The sequence below is a fragment of the Artibeus jamaicensis genome, unplaced genomic scaffold (genome assembly GCF_021234435.1).
Source record: "Artibeus jamaicensis isolate MK-2021 breed Jamaican fruit bat unplaced genomic scaffold, CSHL_Jam_final contig_1410, whole genome shotgun sequence".
NCBI classification, from domain to species: Eukaryota; Metazoa; Chordata; class Mammalia; order Chiroptera; family Phyllostomidae; genus Artibeus; species Artibeus jamaicensis.
In genome coordinates, this window is record NW_026521281.1 from 166,557 (window position 1) to 188,059 (window position 21,503).

Below are 21,503 nucleotides of genomic sequence, written 5' to 3' on the forward strand. Positions count from 1 at the left end.
AAGAGGGCGCTTGGGGCCTTTATCTCCCCTGAGAAACTGACCACAGCCCACTCCTCCTCCCCAAACAGATCCGGCATGTCTTGGCTATATTTATTCATTCACACATGTCTGTGGCACCTGGGGGGACTCGCAAAAGAAGTCGCCCCCACACCAGGGGGTCCCTTTTGAACCAGAAATCTGTAGCAGCTATCCTGTGCCTGTTCCACCACTGTATGTTCGGTGTGTTGGGGACAGATAATTTGTCTGTTTCATAGAACTACAGGTGGAGAAAAATAGTCCTTAAGGAGCTATTCTTAAGAAATACATCCAAGGAGCCTCGTTCACACCTGAGATTCTGGACTTTGTGGCCATGCCAGAACAGACTTTCACAGGGGAGTAAAATGAGCCCACTGAGCGCTCAGATGAGAAGGGCATAGCAGTGTACCAGGCTCCTGGGCTAGGCAGGCATCAGGGCCTGGCCTTTAACACTTGAGCCCTTGGGACAGTGCCCAGCCCCCAAGGAGGAACAGCCCTTAAGGAACCAGGCATGATGGGAACCTGGCAGACTACCCCTTTGAAGCAGCTTCAGTGCTCTTGGTTCCTCTACACTGTCTGCATGGGCAGACTGAACAGAAAATTCAGGACTTTTCTCTTGTGTCCAGGATGATTTATTTACCATCTGTGGCAGACGGGAGGATTCTGCTGGACAGAGTTCCTCCCACACACCAAGAGTGGTTCTTGTTTACCTTCGGAGGGATAAGGATCCCTTTGAGCCTGATACAAGCTGGCTAATGTTCTTGCCAGAAAAACATGCATGCAAGCCCCCACAAAAATATGTAAACACACCCCTGCGATGATCTCTCATCTACTCCAGCACCTTCACTTTGGGGCCCAGGAGAAACAAAACCCTGCCCAGTGTGAAGACATTAACGTCCACATTAAAAGGTGACTTTGGCTCCGAATGGTGTGGCTCAGTGGATTGAGCGTAGGCCTGCAAACCAGAGTCAATGGTTTGATTCCCAGTCAGGACACATGACTGGGTTACAGGCCAGTTTCCTAGTTGGGAGCACATGAGAGGCAACCACACATTGATGTATTTCTTCCTCTCAAATATTTTTTTAAAAAATGAATTCATCTTGAAACTATTATGCTAAGTGAAAGAACAGTTGAAAGACATTATGATTCCCTTTATATAAAATGTTCAATAGGCAAATCCACATAGATTCATAGCGACCTAGAAATAGAGAAGAAGGGAGGGGAGTGGAGCCTAAGGGGTGTGGGGTTTCTTTTCAGAATGAAGAAAAAAATTGTAAAATCTTGCAGTCATGGTCTCACAAGTAGAATACACGAAAAGCTATTGAACTGTATACTTAAGTGGGTGATTTACATGGTATGGAAACTACATTGCAATAAAGCTGTTTTTAAAAAGTGAACTTTAGTTGCAAATGACCACACATTTGAGCTTTAGTCCTCATTCACAGGGTCAGAAAGAACCCTTGAGGGTGGGTAACAATCAGAGAAGGGTCCCCGATTGGGATATGGGTTGGACAGAAAGCTTTCTGGAAAGGAAAGGATGAGAGGTATATTGTGTATGTAACCCTGGTCCTTAGGGCAGTGGAGTATCGTGAACAGTTTTAAGCAACACTGACATGACCAGATCTGTACTCGAAACATCCCTGATTTACTGAATTGTACATTTAAAATGGGCAAGTTTTACAGTATGTGAATTACACCTCGATAAAGCCAAGAATCGCTCTGGGTGCTTGAGGAGCACAGACAACAGCTGCTGCAGGAGGTGAGAGAGAGGTGTAGGGCCATGTGCTGGGAGATGGGGAAACTGGCTTGCGGGGTGGGGGAGATTTGGGGATGTGCTGCCTCCCCGTAAGAACCTGGCCGAACCCCATTCCAGGTCCCAGAGTTCAAGGGCCGTGCTCCCACCAGCCTGCAGCTGCTCCACTGGCGGGGGCTGGAGGCACCCACTGTTTTCCCCCTTCAAAGAGAAACACACTTCAGAAACATGTTTCCAAAAAATGTTGCTAAGGGTTTTATTTCTAACAAGAGGAAAATAATAAAATAAAATTAAAATAGGCTTCAGTTGGAACCAAGTTTCTTGTTTTGCTTCTGTTTTCTTTTGAACAAATTAATTACACACCAACAATCTTGTTTTATTACAACATGAACCCAGGAGGAGGAAAGGAGACAGGGCAGAACAGGGAGGGAAGGTCCAGGTGGTTGTGAGGACAAGCACCAAAAGCTTTCTTCAGATTACAGGGAGCCCTGGTCAGCTCCCCGACCGAATCATTTTTAAAAGAAACTGTGAGCACAGCTATGTGAAGTTTCCTCCTCCTGGGTGGACCAGTCAGGAGAAAGGAGAAGGGAGAAGGGAGAAGAGAGAGGGAGGGGAAGGGGAGAGGGAGGAAGGGCAAGGAGTGAGAGAGGAGAGTGAGGGGGAGAGGTGATGTTAGTGTAGCCTGGCCTGGCCTGGCCGGGGCTGGAACTGGGGCAAGGGAGAGGAGCTTCCCCCGGCTTGCATATGCACTGGCCTTGTCTCTGGAATGGTGCTGGCCCAGCCCCAGCCCCAGCCACACCCTGCCCCCCTCACCCCCCTGCCCGTCTGTCTATCTGCCTCAGGTGTCTAGGAATGCTGGTTAGAGGCTACCAGGGAGGGGGACTCCAGGGGCCGGCCCCCAGGAGCTGAGGTCTGAACAATACCTTGGAGTCAGAATATAAAAGTCAAGGGACTTAGGGGTGGGCTGGGGTGGGGGGGTGGCCATCCCCCCTACTTGCCCACCTCCCAAGAAGCAGGCTTGATGGTCAGAAAGAGGATCCTTGAGGCCAAGGGGGGTTCTCTGTTGGGGTCTGTGCCAGGCTCAGCCACTGTCACAACTGTTGGTGAGGCGGCTGCTGTGGGCAGGGCACATGCAGCCGGGGAGTCAGAGTGGAGAAAGGGGCGGAGGGCCCTGAACTGGCCCCTAGGGCCGGCTCCAAGCCATTCTCGTTCTCCTGGGAGCTGGGGCTGCCAGTGGCAGGCAGGGGTTGGGGAGGACCCTCAGCCCCAGTCTCCTCCTCCAGCTCTTCTTCCTCCTGGGCCTCCTCGGCCTCTGGCCCTGAGCTGCGGACCCTCTTTGGCTCTAGCTCCTCTCGGGCTGGGTCATCACCCTCCCCACCCCGATCCACCTTCCGCCGCCGCCGCCTCTCCAACGCCCGGCCCCGGGCCCGGCTCCCATGGCGCTCCGACTTCTCCAGCTGTGATCACAGAGAGGCAGAAAGAGGCATGGGGCCGGCGGTCAGGCCTGGGCTCCCTGCCTGCTTGGCCCGACCTCCTGGCTGTGCCCACAATCCCTTCCTCACCTCTAGAAGTGTGCGGATCCGCTCCAGGTCTGGAGGCTGCCCAGCCTGGAGCAGCTGCCAGATGCTGTGGTTCTCATCCAGGGTCACCTCAAGTAGGTCCCCCTCCAACATGAGCTCCTCCAGCGGGGCCCGGGTGGCCTCAGGTAGCTCCAACACAGGGCCAGTCAACTGTGGCAACAGCGAGGACAGCAGCTCCAGGTCTGGGGGTTGTGGAGATGGGCGAGGTTAGAGGCTGCCCGTGGCTGCCTCCCTACTGCCTCAACAGAGCCAAGGACCATCTGGGCCAAGTCTGGTGATACCCAGTGAACAGCCCACCCACGCCTAGACCTACCTCTCTTACCTGAGCCTTCCCCCGGGGCTACCTTCTCAGGACTGGTCACACTGTCTCCGTTCTCCAACAGCCCCTGGACCTGCCGAAGAGAGCAAGAACGGGGAGTGGTAACCGAAGAACCAGGCCCTGTTCTCCCCCCACCCAAGACTTGGGACTTCCCACCTCCTGGAGGAGAAGGGCAGACACAGGCAGCCAGCAAGGAACAGCCTAGGAATCTGGACAGAATACAGAAGGGGGCAGGTAGGATGCGCGCCAAAGGGGACAGAAGGCCAGAGATCAGGGATGAGGCTGGAGCCTAAGTGGGGGTGAGGGCTGTGACAAGAATTTGAGGACAAGAGCTGGGCCGGGTGGCTCACCTTCGGCATATCCTTGCCGCCGCCGCCTTCTCTCAGAGGGTCAGAGGCAGGGGCTGAAGGGTAGGTACGGGGCTCCTCGGGTCTGGGTTCGGCCTGCAGCCGCTGACGAAGTTCGGCCAGCCGTCCCAATAGGGCAGTCACGTCCTCAGAGGCCAGCGCCTGCCTGGCACGACCTTGCCAGCTGATGGCCCTCTCTGTGAGGCACTGCAAGGCCTCGCCCTCGGGCAGCCGTACGGGCAGTCTCTGCAGGGCCACCAGCAGTGCCAGGATGGTCTCCAGGCGTGGACGCCGTGAGCGCATGCACAGCGGACATAAGAATTTGGTGTCCCACTCCCACCAGGCCAGCAGTGGGGATGAGGTGGGACTGGCCCTCGGGGAGCTGAGGAGGCGGGGTACTGACACACACCGCCCATGGAACCAGTCCTGACACAAGTCACACTGCAGAGCTCCCATCCCAGCCGGCACCTGCCCACACACACAGATGGAGGTTGCAGAGGAGGCCACGGTCGATGATGCTAGTGGACTGGGCTTGGCGGAGTTGGTGCGTCGCAGCTGCAGGATTCCCTCCTTCTCCTTCTGCTCCCCCTCCTTGAAGGCCACAATCTGCATGCCCAGGGTGAGGGAAGATCAGAAGCCCACCCCTCCCTTATCTAATGCTGTGAATACCCCGCTCTTGGGAGAGCTGAGGCCCAGGGAGCGGCAGTCTGCCCATGATCACCCAGCCCGACACTCTTATCTGCAGGCTATTCTCCCATTCGGCCCAAGCTCCTTACCACAGAGCCTGGGTCCCTGAGGTCCTGCGCGGACAGCCCCAGCAGCTCCGTGTCGGACTTGTACAACCCCAGCTCCTTCTCCATCCACCGGCTGCGTTTAGTGCTGTCTGAGCCGGCGTCTGCACATGGGCAGAGCACCTGAGGCAGGTGGGCAGACAGAGGAGGGATGATGGGCTTCCCCTGCGGCTCACCCTTCTCTCCTCCCCTCCCCAACACCCCCAACCCCCTGGTGTTCTTATACGAGCTGTCTCACAACAGCCAGACCGGAGGCTGGGGAAGCTGTGGCTCAGGTCCGGGCCTCACCTCCAGCAGCGTGTAGCATGAATTCTTCTTGAGGAAGGTCTTAGACGCCTTCTCCCTCCAGGAGTGCGCTGTCAGTACCTGCAGCTCTAGCTGTCTCAGCTCCTCCAACCCCACGGGTAGGTCTCGGCCCACGGCCACCAGGCCCTCCAAGTCATCCAAGCAGGGGTAGTGGTCACCATTCTGGGACAGGGGCAATATAGAAAGCTCAATTCAACACGCCAACACCTACTAATGTTGCTCCGTGCCCGGCCTTGAGCCGGGAAGATCAAATGGACTTGCAGTGTTGAGGAAAACAAAACAAAAGAGGGATCGTCCTACAACAGGCGCACCACTGGGCTCTACCCCACAACTCCTACATCCACTGGCTCAGCCCCCAAGTATCCTGTCAGTCTCTAGGACCACCAGACAAGTCATTTCGTTGGGGTCTGCCTCTTCTACTCCCTGCCCCCGCCATTCTCGCCCTCACAAGCATCCTCTCTTCCCTCGGGCCAGCCTCCCAACCTCTCCTGATGCTGCTCACTAAGCACATTTTGCCCCTTCACAATGTGCCACGCCCTGTTCCTTTCTCTAGCCAATCCTAGCCAATCCAACCCAACCCGATGTATGCCATCTCTCCTGGTTGGACGGAAGGTCCGGGGTGGAGGGAACAACAGGGTCCTCACCTGGATCTCATCCACATCAGCAATCCAGGCCCGAGCCTTAGCGAGAGCCTCCTTGAGAGCCTGGATGTTGGGCAGGTGAACAGGGATGTTTTCTGCCTCACGGATTATGGCCTCGAGGGTGGCTGGTGGATGCTTCTGCCTAAAGGTAGGGGGGAAAAAAAGGCCTCAGTCTGGGGCAGTCTGCCTGAGCAGAAACCCAGCCTGACCGCCAGATGCCTGGGCATGAGCCCCTGGGGCCGCCACGTGGGCCTACTTGTGCGTATCCTGCCTACGGGTGGCTGCCAGTCAGTCACTGCTCACTCCAGACCACACGCACCCAACTTCTGCCAGAGCCCCTGGGCCTCTGCTTGTCCACCAGTCTGCCAGCCTGCTGGCAGTGCCTACGCACAGAAGCTGAAGCAGTCATCCTGTGCTGCAGTTTGTCAGGCTGCCTGTGCGGAATGTCTGTCTACCGACATCTGTCCACCTGCCTCTTGGTGGTTGTGCTCGAGTGTGGGAACACGTCAGCCTGCAGAGCTAGTCTCCCATACACTTCCGTATCTGTCCATCTCTGACTCCATGTATGTGTAGAGTTTAAAAAAAAAAAAAAAGATGAGCTAGGGAACAAAAAGGGGAAGGAGAATCTCGGTGCCCACGGCCACCCATGGGGATCATCTTCAGCTCCTCCAGGAAAGACTGAAGGTTGAAGTAGGGCTGGGGGGGGTTGGGGGGGGAGAGGCTGGATTTACCTGGCCTCCAGGCAGAGGTGGGCCTTTTCCTCCCAGCGTTCGGCGATGGTCAGCAGCTCCTGCAGCTCAGCCCGGGCCTTATCCACAGCAGGGCTAGGGGCTACACTGGCACCCGCGACCAACAGTCCCCGCATGACAGCCAGGGTGCCCCTTCGGGCTGAGGGGGCCAACGTGCGTTTCACCTCATCCAGCCATCGCGCCTGTTCCACCTGCCGCTGGAGCTGCTGGGCCTCGGGCACCTCCACCCCCAGCTGCCGCCCCCTCTCCAACAGGGACTGCAGTAGCCCTGGACTGGAGGGTAGTGCGGCCAAGGCCTCACGGGCCTCAGCCTGGTAGGCCTCCACCTGTTCCAGAATACCCTACCAGGACACAGATGCAGAACAAAGTCTTCAGCTGCGCCCACTCTCCCACCACCAGATCCCCTGACCCCACCTACCTTCTTAACCTTCAGTATTTGGGGGGAGACCCTAACATAGGCTGGGCTCTCCTCTTTTGCCATGCCCCAACAGTGGTTCCTAACACTCACTGACTACAGAGTACCCTGGGGAATCTGTTAAAATGCAGATTCCTGGCCTCCGCCCCTCAGATTCTTAATAGGGGCTGGTCAGTGGTCTGTGCCGTGTGTCCCCAGAGAACTCCGACGGACAGGACCAGGACACCCTCCCTGCTCACAAACCCCTCACTCCCACCAGTGTCCACGGCCTTCTCCGTCCCATTTCTCTACCTTCTCGAATTTGACTCGGCTTCCCAGGACCACACACACCGTCATTACTTCTCCCTTTCCCTCTCTCCCCGCCTCCAGGAACCCTTTCCTTGACTCTGCATCCTGTACTCATGCCCTGGCCGCCCGTCCCTCAAACCCCATTTCTGGGAGGCAGTCACAAAACCCTTTGCCTCCTACCTCCCATTATTTCCTTCTATGCACAACCTGCCTTGCTTAAATAGTTGACACTTTTTACGGGAGCCAAAGGTGGCCTGCTGCTCGGGTCCTTCCACCCTCCTGGTCACTTGGCAGCACTCCGAGTCCACCTCCACTTACCTTAACATCCCCGATCTGGTGCATGGCGCAAGGCAGGTTGTTCATCTGCTCCAGAAAGGCCCGGAGCTCAGCCAGGGTCATCTGCAGACCAGCTACCCTGTGGGGACTATGAAGTTTCACAGGTGGAATTTTGTGTTGGAACCCAGTCCCCCTCCTTCTTCCACGTCCGTGCTGAGACCCACTCTGCTCACACCTTTCCTCCTTGATCTCTCATGCCGGACAGCTCCCCTACGGCTGCCCAGGGAGAAGGAGGTTCTAAGATGCAAGTGCAGTCATATGACGAGGGGAAAGAATTAGCAGAGAATATAGGATATATTTCGGAAAGGGGGCGCTTACAAATTAACTGATGGTAAGAGAAGCTGTATTTTTTAATCCATCCTCTGCTGTGAACTCTGGGGTCAGGTGTGTGCTTCTCTGTCCTCTTCTTGCCCCTAAACCTTCCACAACTCCTCCCTGCCCACAAATCCCTCAGCCTGTCCGAAACCTGCTCCAGGTACTGATAAAAAGAAACATTTCTAGCTTTCTTAGGACTGAAACACTCTGCTCCATTCCAGTTGCCTGGTTTCTCTGCCCTCCCCAACACCTCCGAGGCCACCTCACGTTTCCGTACCGGTCAGCTTCCTACTGATGCTGTCTGCCCAATGGCACTCAGAGTCCACCCTTGTAGTACTTTTCCTAGGTGCTGTCTCAACAGGCTACCTGTGCCCAACACTTCGTGCTGCCATACCCTGCCTCCTGGCCGCTGACCAGTCCCAGAGCCCGGGACACACAAGCTTCTGCCTCACTCAGGCAATTCTTCAGTCGCTGCAGCAGCTCACTGTTAGGAAACCTCCGCTCACGGGCTTCAGACTCGAGTGCTCTCAGCTCTTCCAGGCCTGGAGAGAGAACGAGAGCAGCAAGGAGTAGGCAGCATTGAGTAAATGCAGAGGAAGAGGGTGGGGGGCACAGAAGAAAAGGGAGTAGAACTTGCCTGTGGAATCCCTCTGTCCCCCCCATCACTCACTGCGCTTCCGCCCATCCTCCACCTCCAGGGCCACTCGCACTTTGTTGGCCCAGGTGTCAAAGGACTCAGCCCGAACCTTCAGCTTATGTAGCATGGCAGGGAGCTCATCCAAGGTGTACCGATACCTGGAGGAAGAGGGCAGAGAAGAGCACCTCTGGCCCAGCTCTGCATCTCCCTCCTCAGCCCACTTCCTCCAGGTAGGCCCCCTGCTCACCGCAGGTACTGCCGGCTACTGGAGCACTTGCAGAGGTCATTGATGTGAGAAAGGCAGACAAGGCCGTCTGGGCAGTCGTAGCAGGCCAGGGCTGATAGGAAGCATGTGGTCTTACACTTGATGCACTGGCGCTCATCATCCGGGAGCAGCTCAAAAGCTTCTCGCTCAGCTTCTGTGATGCCCTGGGGGCGTTCGACCCACGCACGTTATACAGAACCAGAACAGGGTCGCAGAAACCCACATCTCAGCCGCTACTGAGCCCCACGTTAGAAACAAATCTGTCCTGAGAGCTGGGGGGGGAGACCAAGCTTCCAGGAGCACACTGACACTAGGAAGTCCAGACTGCCACAGCTGGGGGAATCAGAGGACCCAGGGGAAAATCAGTGTGGGCAGAGCAGAAGAAAAATTAGGTAACATTCAGGTCAGCTGAAAGGGCCTTTTGGCTAGGAGAAGGTAAGGAAAGTGGTGGACCAAGGCACCAGAGAGGTGGCAAGGTGTGAGAGCAGCTAAGAGGCAGGCCATGTGCTGGGAACAGTGCTACCTTCTGGTCACTTACAGCTACTGTGTTCTAGGCACTGTGCTGGCTGCTTGGCAGGCAGGACATACCACATGCACATATACAAGTTACAGAAATAAAACTATGTGCCCATGTCCACTTAAACATGGCTTCTAAACCTAAACAATGACTTCATCTGTTGCTCAAACAAAGAAAAAGCAATCCATTTAAAAAATGAAGGACCAACTGGCTTTGCGGGAGCAATCGAAAGATAATACAATGCCACCACTATGGGCAATTTTAGGGGTCTTAAAGGGACATTTTGATTCTTAACAGTTTTTATCTTCTATTTTGACTTAACACCTAACCTCTGCATACGGTATGAGTCCAGTGCCGTTACAAATCCCACTTGGCCGTTTATTAGCTGTGTGATCTTGAATAAATTATTTAAACCTTTCTAGGTTTCAGTTTCCCCATCTTGTAAAATGGAGACAATGGTATCATCCTCATTGGGTTGTTATGAGTTAGAGAAAAACTAATACCATATGATTTCACTTATATGTGGAGTCTAAAAAACAAACCAAACCAACAAAACAAAACAGAAACAAACTCATAGATACAGAGAACAAAATGATGGTTGCCAGATGGGAGCGAGTGTGGGGGACGGGCGCGAACTGCCAAGTACAGAGTAAATCACAGGGATGCACTGTCCAGCACAGGGAAAGCCGGGGTGGGCCAAAGTAGGTTTACAGTTGTAACACAAGTAAATAATGCAATAATTAATAAATAATAATATAAGAATTAAGTCTGTGTTTCACATACTCACAACTGTAAACCTACTTTTGGCCGCCCTGGACAGTCAATAACACCATGACTGTGTATGGTGACAGACGGGCACTAGACTGCCGGAGGTGATCACTTCCTAACATGTAGGTATAAATGTCTACTACTATGTTAGACCCCTGAAACTAACATAATCGTGTTATGTCAACTATTTTTTAAAATAAATTAAAAAAAAATAAAAAGAGCCCTGGTTGGTGTGGCTGGGTGGACTGAGTGCCGGCCTGCAAACCTAAAGGTTGCTGGTTCAATTCCCTGTCGGGTGGGGCACATGCCTGGGTTGTGGGCCAGGTCCCCAGTAGGGAGCACATGAGAGGCAGAAGATAGATGGTTCTCTCCCTCTCTTTCTCCTTCCCTTGCCCTCTCTCTGAAAGTTAAAAAATAAAATATTAAATAAATTAAAATAAATTTTAAAAAAAGAAAAAAGATGATACATACACAATAGAATATTATTCGGCTATGCGAAAGAAGAAAATCCTACCATTTGTGACAACACAGATATTGAGAACATTAGACTAAATGAAAGTAGACAGAGAAATACTAGTAGGATATCACTTATTTGAAGAATTTAAAGAAGCTGAACTCAAAGAAACAGAAAGTAGACTGGTGATTGCCAGGGGCCTTGGAGGCACAGGAAACGGGGAGATATGTTGGTCAAAGTTTATAAGATAAGTAAGTTTTGGGACTCTAATATATAGTGACTACAGGGGAAAAAAAGCACTCACCAAGTATTTACTGTTATTAGCTGTGATTTTCAGACACAAATCCCCATTTAACAGGCCTATCTCATTTCACTGAGGACGCTAAGTCTCAGAGAGAGAGTTCCTAACTTAGCCCAATGTGAGAGTCTGACTGCCATCGATTTTGACTGAAGGCAGAGAATGCTCTAAGGATGATGCCCCCTAAGTATTTTCGGACCGTGGACTCCCATGAGAATCGGATGCCAACTATGAGCCCTCTCCCCAGAAAAGTGCACACATGTACACACACACACACACACAGTCTTTTACAGAATTTCAAGATTGGGGATCCAGAACCATTCTCTAAGGTAAGGGCCAAGTGTAAAGAAACCTGAATGACAGGATGAGAGTGGCTAGTCTTCCCACCTTGCTTTGGCTTCTTTCTATAGGCTGGCATGGCCCCAGGGGCATCATTTAGTAACAGTACTGAACAGAGAGAGAAAATGATGCCTGGAAATGCCCAGGGGCTCACCAACGAATGCCACAGACTGACAGGCCCCAGACTTCCGACACTTATTCTTACTGCAATCCTCGTTACAGCTCATGCTCATAGGAGAGTTGTAACTGAGCTTTAAAATGAGAAAGCATTTCCCTAAATGGGCAGCAAGGGATCCCTTGGGACTAGCATTCCTTTGTAATCCTATGGAGGGCTCTAAGTTACATAATTCCCTAACTGGGCAAGCATGGGGCTTTAAGAAGGCAGCAGAACTACATTCATCTACACACACAACTGACACCTGCTTATGAGAAATCTATTCAAGGAGGACTGCCTTCTACTTGGTAATAGTCCCTTAGTGTGAGCTACTACATCATCTGAATGTAATAAAATGGCATTTCCAAGGAAATGTTCCACACTTCATTTTCTTCCTGTACTAATATTCCCAATAATAGCAGCTGCTACGCTGCTAGTGCAATAACATGCTTTGACATAAATCACCTTATTTAAGCTTTACCGCCTTGCAAGTTAAGTATTTATTTCCATTTCACAGAGTGGGAAAATGAGACCATGAGAGGTTAACTAACTTGAAAAGGTTGTCCAGCTAATCCACAAGTCAGTCGGCTTTGTTGGGTTATTTAAATAATAACAGCAAGTATACTAGCACCTGCTATAGCTCAACTACTTAATAAACATCTAAATCTACTCAACTATTCAAAACATAAGCACTATTATAATCCCAATTTTTCAGACAGGGATACTGACATTCAGTGAAGTAAATTAACTTGCTTGTGGGTGTTGGTAAGTGGTGCAGCAGAATGGAATGTGGTTCCCCATTCAAATGCATCTAGTTGTTTTTGTTATTTCCCAAGAATAGACGCTGTATCTGCTTCTTGAGACTGCCCCTTCCTCCCCCCCTACCTCTGCCATGCTAGGGTGCCTGACCCAGGGCACCTTCCCCACCACTCACCTTCTCCAGCAGAGCCTTTCTTAGACGCCGCTCCTCCTGCACCATGATGAACATCTCCTTATGCACAGCTGCCGCCAGGTTCAGGTCCAGCTTCTCTGGGCAAGCAGCCATCTTGCATATAAGCTCCTCGTGGGAGAAGACGCAGTATCTACGGAGACGGCGGTAGTGCTCTATGCACTGGCGCCCAGCTGGCAACTGTGGACAGGTTCAAAGTTGACTATGGCCAAGTCTGAAGGCCACGGTGCCTCAGCTTCCCTCTAGTCCTCCTGCTCTTTCCCTTCCAGCCCACCGCACTCCACACTCACCCAATCAGCAGTGCAAAAGTTAACAGCCTCGGCAAAATTGTAGCCTTGGTTGAAGCCACTGTGGTAAGCACGAGGGAAGGTGATGACAAATTCTCCCGCGCACTGGTTTGTGCGGACCACCTGAGGAAGGAAGGCCAAAGTCACTGAGACAGAGGGTTTCCAGTCTGCAGAAACCTGACCTAAGTGCAGGGTTCTTAAGGAGACAAAGAAAAGCCTCAGGGAACGCAGTCTGACAAGATTCCCAGACCCTCAAACTCTGAAAGGAAGGACCATTGGTTTCTGCTGTCAAAGTTCTGTGTTGACAGGCGACAGGAAAATGAGTCAAAAGTAAAAAACACACATACCAAACTATTTTAACTTCACTAGTAATTTTTATAAAGATTTAGAGTATCACCTTTCATTAATCTAGCCAAGGTTTTTTTCATTAATAACTATTTTTTTTATCAGTTGTATGTAAATTTGGAGAGCCAAAGGGTTCTACAAGGTTTGTTACAAAGTCAGCAGCACCTGCCACTCCTGGAGCCAAACACTTTCACCTCTTCCCATTATTTTGGCATTTACCTTAACACCGAATAAATAACATACGTCTCCGTAGTAACAGCCTACCTCTCAATTTGCTTTTCTATGCATGTGTTAGTAATGTAATCCCCACCTTTTGGACAAGTGTCCAACTCTACTGTCAGTTTTCACCTTTCTGTAACAGACTGTCATAGTCTTACGATCTGTCCTGGTCTGGCCCAGCTGTCCTCCGGGGACCATCACTCTCCCTCGAAGCATCTCCTGTGTTCCAGACCCCATGTTTTCCTCCCTTGGTTTATTCATTTGCTGTGCTTGAGCACAAAGCTTTTTTTCCCCTTTGATTGCATTTAGAATTTTAAGTTGAAAATAATTTTGAAAGCATGGCTCTAATCTTTTAGATTCCAGTGTTGCTCTGGAAAAGTCTGAAGCCATTCTGATTTCTAATGCTCTGAATTAAACCTGTCTTCTCTCTCAGGAAGCTTGTAGAGTTTGCTGGTCCCAATGTTTTGATATGAAAAATCCACTGAATATACCTTGGTGTGAGTCTATGTTCATTCATGTACTGGGTAGGCCCTTTGCTTCTAGAAACACAGTCTATCGATTCAGGGAAATTTTCTTGAATAATTTCATTAATAATTTGATCCTTTCAGTTTTTATCTATTTTCTTTTCAGAACTCCCATTATTTGAATACTAAACCTCTTAAACAAATTCCTTTTCTGCATTTTCCCATCTTTATCTTTTTATTCTATTTTTTTCTGGGAGAGTTCCTTAATTATTTATCTTTTAACCTTTCTAAAAAACTTTAGTTTTGTTAGCATAATTTTAATTTCCAAGAGCTCTTTTTTCTCTGTATGGTCTTTGTAAATAGTATTTGTTCTTATTTCATGTTTACAACATATGCTCATCTTAATGAGGTTTCTTTTCCTTTACTTTTTAAAGTTTACTTCTCCCTGCCTATGCTGTTTCTCAAAGTTGCTTCTTTCCCTGTTTGGTTCTATTTTCTAGTTTTCTTGGTTATGTTAATTTGTGGCTACTTATATTTAAAAGCAAGAAACAAAAAAGAGGAATAGAAACTCTGAATATATAGGTGAAGTCTGTCAACTGTGAGCTTCACTGTAGGGTGATCTGGCTGAGCCATGTAGTGTGGGAACCTGTAGGTTTTTCCTTGTGGGCCAGATTCCCCAAAGTCTCCCGTTTTTTGCCCGAAGGACAAAGGTCTGTCAGTGTCCTGAGAGCCAAGTGGAGGAATACAGCTGGGCACCTCAGCATCTTGTATGTTTACAATAACGAGTTCTACTATTTTCACTGTACCTCCACCTTCAACTATACCTAGAAGACCTCAACCCAGAGATCTACTTTAACCTCTTCGAAAGTAAATTTCCAGGCTTTTGCTAGAGTGAGGGTCCCCTTCCCAGCTGCACAGCATGGGAGGGTATCTCACAGCTTCTTATATAGATATGAACCACTCATTTTCACTCATTCTTTTTCACCCCCAGAATCCCTGGTGCCACCAACTACTAAACCCTTGGGGAATTCTGAGGTATAAATCAGGTGCGTCCTCAGATGTACCAGTACTGGTTTAACAATGAGTTTTCTTATCTGTTTTCTAATTTTGAGCATTTTGTTTATCATTGTCTTCTCTCTTATTTATCCATCTTTGTTCTTTTACCTTAAAAAGAAAAAAAAACCTTTTGTGCCATTTTAGTGGAGTTTTGCTACAGAATGGAACTATCCATGCATATGCTTAATTCACCATCTTTACCAAGAAGTCACATAAAGTTTCCTAAGGTGAATATTCTATGCTGATAAAGACAAAGTGAAATAGGTACAGTATCAATAAGGGGACCAATAACCTTTACTCTCTAGAAGGCAAAACTGCCAATACCTATCAAGAACCCAAGATGTTTATACCCTTCAACCCAATGATTCCCCTGCTAGGATTCTAGATTAATGTGGAGAGAATGAACATCCTAACAATACCGCATCTTTCCATTGGTGAAAACCTCTACACATTTATTTGGCTCATGCATCAATTCCCACCTCCAATACGTTTTCTCCTCAAATACATCCTTACTTGGAGACATTAGCATTTCCTGCCTGTATTACTACACTGGGCCCTATCGAGAAGCCCTCACTCGAGCCCCACGGCCACATGATAAAGCCATGGCCAGACAAATTCTTCCTCTTCCTCCCAGAGTCATTGCTACAAAGGCTTTCTTGACCACCTCACCTCCCTTCCTAAGGACACAGCCTGTTCTTCTGCAGCACCTCTAGCATTTTATTCCACTGACTCACTCTCCTCTGTCCTCCACCCATCAGTGCATGCCCGTAGGCAGGGACTGGTTTATTCACCTTCAGGGTGATGACCAGAGGCCTTGCACATAGAGGGAATTCCAGAAATACTTGTTGAATGATCTAGTTCCAGCCTTAATTTTATAGATGTGAAAACTGAGTCCCAGAGAAGCCTCAAGTAGCAGAGCCAGAAACGGAACCTAATGCTCCTGATTCTTTATCTCAACCTACCCCTTCATTTGGCAACGTCCCTTTACTGTTTCCTATGTAGTTATTTTAAAAAGCTCTCCTCACTTTCTGCAGCTGTTAAAAAAATGACCCAAATGTCCATCAACTGGTGACAGGATAAACAAAATCTGGCATACCCATACAATGGGAAATTATTCCATTATAAAAAGGAATGAAATCCTGACACAGGATACACATGGATGAACTTCGATAACTGCAAGCAAAGTGAAAGAAGCCAGACACAAAAGACCACATATTACTCCATTTATACGAACTGTCTACAAAAGGCAAATCTGTACAGACAGAGGCAGATTAGTGGTTGCCTGGGACCAGGGGGTTGGAATGGAGAGTGACTGCAAAAGGGCATGAAGTAACTTTTGGGGTTATGGAAATGTTCTAAAACTGGACCCTGGTAGCACAACTCTGTAAATTTGCTGAACTGTACATTTAAAATGTGTGAAGTCTATAGTATGTAAACTACACTGCAACGAAGCTGCTATCTTAAAAGACTTTTTAAAAAAAAGATTTTAACTATTTATTTACAGAGAGAGGGGAAGGGAAGGAGAAAGAGAGGGAGAGATACATCAATGTGTGGTTGCCTCTCTTGCGCCCCCATACTGAGGACCTGGCCCACAACCCAGGCATGTGCCCTGACTGGGAAATGAACCAGAAACCTTTTGGTTCGCAGGTTGGTGCTCAACCCACTGGGCTACACCAGCCAGGGTTGACTTGGTATTTTTTTAAAAGGTGATTATAAATAGTAGCAAAAAAACAAAAATCATTCTAGACTAGCACTCTCCAATATAATGCCAGCCACATAATGGTCTTTAAAATTCTCTAGTAACCACATTTAAAAAGTAAAACAGGTGTAATTAATTCCAACATATTTTACTTAACTTAATATAGCATAATATTATCATTTCAATGTGTAATCGATACACAAAAAGTATTAGTGAGGTATTTTGCATCGTTTGTTTTGTACTAAGTCTTGAAATCCAACATGTGCTTTCACTCTTAGCATTTCAGTTAGGACCAGCCATGCTGCACGTGCTCGGTGGCCACATGTGGCTGGTGGCTACCAACCTGGGCAGTGCTAGTCTAGACCACACACTGATTATTGCTATGTCCAAATTTACATAGAAAAACAACAGGTAAAAACATAAAATGTGAAGGAAATAAATACCTGTTTCCATTTTTTGAGAAGGGGGCATGTTTCTTTTATAATGAAAATAATACTTATACTATATATCTATAAAAAGAAATGGCCTTCTCTCACCAAAGAGGAAGGCGGGGCCAGGCTAAAGATAGCCCTGGGAGGGCTCCAACTGGCTAAACTGCAGCCTGCCAACATGAAAATATGGAAATCACAGATGTCTTGGATTGAGGGATACTGCCACAAGCAAAAGAAATGCTGTGGAAGCAAAGAGCACACGTTCAAAAGTCTGTGATAAAGTTTTTTTAAAAAGAGGTCAAGGCTAAACAGCTACATATATACGCATCTTCGCTGTCTGGATCCTTAGGGAGAACCCTCCTCTACTCACACTTTTCCCCGACACTGTAGGCCAGGTTTAAGGAAAGGCCAGTCCCAGTGTCTAGCTGAGCAGAGAAGTAGGAGGGCCCTTGATCATCTCGACACCTCAACTCCCGGAATTCATAAATGGAATGAGGTGGCCATGGAAAATGACACTCCACCTCTACGTGGAACAACGTTGCCCAAACTGCTGTACAATGTGTAAAATGTTTCCTCTAATTCCCTCAATATCTCAACCCCTGGTTAAATACCACTAAAATGCATAATAAAAATATTACTCAGAGAATATACAGTATATCGAAAAGAAGGTTAAGGCAAGAAAACGTTCAGGTGAGAACCACTGACCCAGTCCAAAGCCTTACTGTACTCTGGGGATCTCAAGGAGACATCAGTTCACATGTACTCACTGCCGATCATAGCCCCTGCGTAAGACTAAATGGCAGGGCAGGTAAGGGTGGGGGTGGTGGAAGGGAGTGGGGAGGAGTACAGAATAAGACTCAAAGCAGAGGTGGTGAATGTACTAATCCCTGTTCCCACAGGACTGCTGATCAGGCTATTTTAAGATTCACCCCAGAAAACTAGCTGATGCTAATCGATGCTGGAAATTCCCAAGAATATGAAGCACTTACAGGTAAGTCAGGTTATACACTCACCAAAACATTTTATAGGGTGAGAGAGGGCCACAGAGGAGGATAGTATAAGCCAGGACTTTGGGTTCAACTTTTTTTAAATGTTGAAAGATATTAGCACTTTTTTAAAGGTTACTTTTCTTCCTTGTGGCTTTACTAAGATATGAAATGTTAAGTTTAAGGTATATACAACATTTTGATTTGGCAGACTTACATATTACAAAATAATTACCACCAACTGCCGACCTGTTAAGTAAAAAGACCTACCCACTGCTCCGAGGTTACAGTATGAGGAGTCTGGCAGAGACTGCTAGTTATCCCGATATTCTCTCACCTTCTTTCATAACAACATGACCTCCGATTTGTAGCTGATATGTAACCATCCAGAACAAAAGTGACATTTTCCAATCTTCCCTGCAGCTAAATGTGGCCATGTGAGTAAGTTGTGACTAACAGGAAATGACTGGAAATGATGCCTGCCCTTCAAAGTAAGGAGACCTGTCTTGCCCTGTCCTTCCGTCATGTCTCTCTTCCCCTGGCTGGAATGGAAATGCGGTAAGAAGCTGTTCCTAAGGTGTTGCCCTCAAACATATGACCCAGACAGCTCACTATCATGCTGTGTCTCTAACTGCTGTTATTTTGGGTCTCTGTTCGAGTTGTCAAACTGACAGCCCAGTTAAGATACAACGGGGATGAGAAAGCGGGGAGGGGTGGATTCCAGACAAGGACCACTACAAAAGACGTCACTAATATCATTCCTACCCCTTGTCCCTGTTTCCTGGGCACTCACCGGCACACCATGGGACATGAGGGTATTGGGATTCATGAGGGTGACAAGTTGGTGCAGGAGGTCAGGCTGGCTATCAAAGAGCTCAGGTGTCAACTTCTTCATCACCTCCTCCAAATGTTCTGCTGCAAGCGAGGGTACCCCATACCAAGTCTTTGGTTCACCCCTGTCCAAGTGGAAAGGGGACATATAGAGTGGTCACACCCGTGGTCCTGAGGGAGTCCACCCTGCTTCCTGGTTCCCCAGGGTCCCACTCACCAGTGGAGGTAGTTGATGGAGTAACTCCAGTGATCCTCAATATGCCAGCAAAAGGCAGAGAAGACCATGCCCACGTAGAGCCAGGGCACCTTCATGCCAGAGATATCCGCGTTGATGTGGCACAGTACGGACTGCTCTAACACCGGCATCACATTCAGATTCCAGCCACTGGTAGCGTACTCCTGCCGAGCCAAGCATTTGCGGAAAGGGGATGAGGCTTTCGATAAGGAGCTGAGGTCTTTAGCCCAGGAAACCTTAATTTTGAGGTCATGGACCTTTTTGAAATATCTAAAGATTCTTCTCCCCACAAAATTTCAATTCAATTCAATTCAATTCAATTCAATTCAATTCAATTCAATTCAATTCAATTCAATTCAATTCAATTTCAGGGAGGTTGGCAGATACCCGCTCACCAAACTACTTGCAAATTAAAAGACCCTGCTTTGACCCAGAATGCACCCTTCCCTTCAGGCAGGCCCAGGCTCCCACTCTGTCCTGCACATACAATCTCAGTCCCTGAACCTCTTGTGAATAGGCCAAGCGCCCTGCTACTAGGCATTTCACATACCTTCTCACTGCATTTATGTAACAAATGTGTAAGGTAGATACTATCCCTATTCTACAGGCAAGCAAACAGCCAACCGCATTACCGGAGATGCCCTGCCAGTCCTAGGCTGTGTTCTTTCCGCACAAATCATCTCACCTAAACCCCCCCGCAACCACAAACGGTAGGCATAATGATCTACATCCAACAGAGCTACTGGGTCTTCCAGACACTCAAGGACTTGCCTAGGTTCGCAGGGCTGACATATAACCCTGAATCATCCACTCACCTCCTCCTCAGGGGTTAGGTGCCGCTTACTGTCGCTCACAGGGAAACCGCTGCCAAATTCTTTGGAATGGATGTCAGCCCCATACTCGACCGTCACATCTTCCTCAATGCTATTCACCAGCCGCCAGAACTCCTTCTCCACAAGTTCTGTGGGCACCATCTGGGGAACAGGGGTAGCGAATGACTGTGGCCCATCATATCCTAGCCCCACTGACCCAGGAGAGCTATGACCAGCAGACACCAACACCTACGACCCTAGCCCTGACACTACCCCAGCCCTCCATCACCTACGTGCACGGGCATGTTGAAGTAATCGGCTTTAAAGGAGTCAGCCATCTCGCCAAAGCTCTGCAGAGTGTATTCCCGGGTAGCCTGCTCAAAGCCAAAGGCTTCAGGGGGGCGCTTACACTCCTGAAACCCAAAGGAGAACATGTCACCAAGGCAGAGGCAAAGAGGTAGAGAAGCCTCAAAAGCAGAGCTGGAATATGGGTAGGAGCAGGGAGGGAAAATAGCCCTAGGTCTGCACTCAAGGGTGCGGAGGCAGGCCTCATTTAATAGCTCCACCTTTCCTTCTAGCACTTCAGCTTAGTTTTTTCATTTCCCACGTGCTTGCTACCATGCATTTGCTCTTTTCTTCCTTTAGGACTTTACTATCTAAACCATGGGCTCTGACTTAAATATACTATCCTATGCTCTTCTGCCACCATTTTTGCTCTTGAGCTAAAATACGAGTTTATACAAGGTGTTTAGGAAAGCTCTTTTATGCCCAGACTGGAATGACGGGCCTGGGAAATGGGCAGTGAATACTGTACTATCTGGAAGTAGGGAAAACAAAGGCACTAGCTTTTACGGTGCCAAACCCTACACTGTTCCTGTTCTCCAGATTGTCTCAGAAGACTGGATGCTGGTTGACCTAACTTGGTACCTACATTCATGGTTTTAGATGACAGCTGTTATGTACCCCAGAGTCAGACACACACTTTTCTCGCGTCTGAAAATGTTAATTGGTCCACTGGCCCGCAACTACTTATAGAGCCAAGCAGAGGTTAACAATCTCTGCTGCTTACAATACTGTTGCTATTCAAACACTTCCCCAAAGGAATCTCCACCATCCTGAGCCCATTCATTACACACGGCCCTGCTCTCTTCTCTCATCTGTGTGTGTGCATGTGTGTGCACATGCACACCTGGTCTCTACAACCACTGCTGTGTCCCTAAGGCTAGAGAGACTCTCAACATCTGTTTCCCAGAAACCCAGAGAGAAATACAGATGCGCACTGAGAATTTGGATGAAGGTTGGAAGCTCATGGAACAGACCTGGCAGACCTTCCAGGCCTCTCAGCCCTCACTGCTGCTTCAGCTGCTCTCCTTACAGCCCCTTTGCACATGGAACATTCTCCCCATATACCCTTGCTTCTGCAGTCCCACTGTTCCCCAGTCTAGAACTCCTGCCTACCTTTTCTAGTGAGATTCTGCATCACTGCAAACCAACTGAATTATCACAACAGAAGGAAAGCAAATAAATTTTATACCCATATGATGGACCCCCTATAAGAAAAACAAACCATACCCATGAATAAACTTCAGAATACAGAAAAATGATAAAATGACAAATGAAAATATACAGTAAGATTCCAAACTTGTTAAAGATATATATGCAACAACAAAAAGATGAGAAGAAAATATACCAGACTATTAACAATGGTTGTCTCTAGGTGGTAAAATGATAGGTAATTTGTCTATTTTCCAAGCCTTCTAGAAAAAAAAACAAAGAATAAAAAACTTGGAAATCAAAAGAACCATTTTTTTCTTCTTATTCCTGTTCTCCAAACCTCAACCCTGACACCTACCCTTAGCCATTTTCCTCTCCTCACAACTTCTACACTTCCTGAGTTTCAAA

At 48.6% G+C, this 21,503-nt stretch overlaps 1 protein-coding gene across 4 annotated transcripts in view; it reads right to left on the reverse strand.

Moving 5' to 3' along the window:
* Nucleotides 1-1,999: 1,999 nt before the first annotated feature.
* The window catches only part of KDM5C (lysine demethylase 5C), a 30,649-nt gene continuing 11,145 nt past the window's right edge, over nt 2,000-21,503 (reverse strand). For 2 of the 4 annotated variants that reach the window (XM_037153703.2, XM_037153702.2), the window contains exons 9-26: nt 19,895-20,014; nt 19,605-19,763; nt 18,772-18,953; nt 18,517-18,679; nt 12,527-12,646; nt 12,222-12,416; nt 8,740-8,921; nt 8,526-8,650; nt 8,250-8,397; nt 7,523-7,628; nt 6,484-6,842; nt 5,756-5,894; nt 5,094-5,273; nt 4,791-4,928; nt 4,018-4,620; nt 3,671-3,740; nt 3,331-3,530; nt 2,000-3,225 (exon numbers count right to left, since the gene is read on the reverse strand). In XM_037153703.2, the coding sequence (XP_037009598.2) occupies nt 2,860-3,225; nt 3,331-3,530; nt 3,671-3,740; nt 4,018-4,620; nt 4,791-4,928; nt 5,094-5,273; nt 5,756-5,894; nt 6,484-6,842; nt 7,523-7,628; nt 8,250-8,397; nt 8,526-8,650; nt 8,740-8,921; nt 12,222-12,416; nt 12,527-12,646; nt 18,517-18,679; nt 18,772-18,953; nt 19,605-19,763; nt 19,895-20,014 (3,555 nt within the window). In that variant the 3' untranslated portion in view covers nt 2,000-2,859. Of the gene's footprint in view, nt 3,226-3,330; nt 3,531-3,661; nt 3,741-4,017; nt 4,621-4,790; nt 4,929-5,093; nt 5,274-5,755; nt 5,895-6,483; nt 6,843-7,522; nt 7,629-8,249; nt 8,398-8,525; nt 8,651-8,739; nt 8,922-12,221; nt 12,417-12,526; nt 12,647-18,516; nt 18,680-18,771; nt 18,954-19,604; nt 19,764-19,894; nt 20,015-21,503 lie in introns of all 4 variants that reach the window. The other 2 variants (XM_037153701.2, XM_037153700.2) reach the window with 1 other exon arrangement.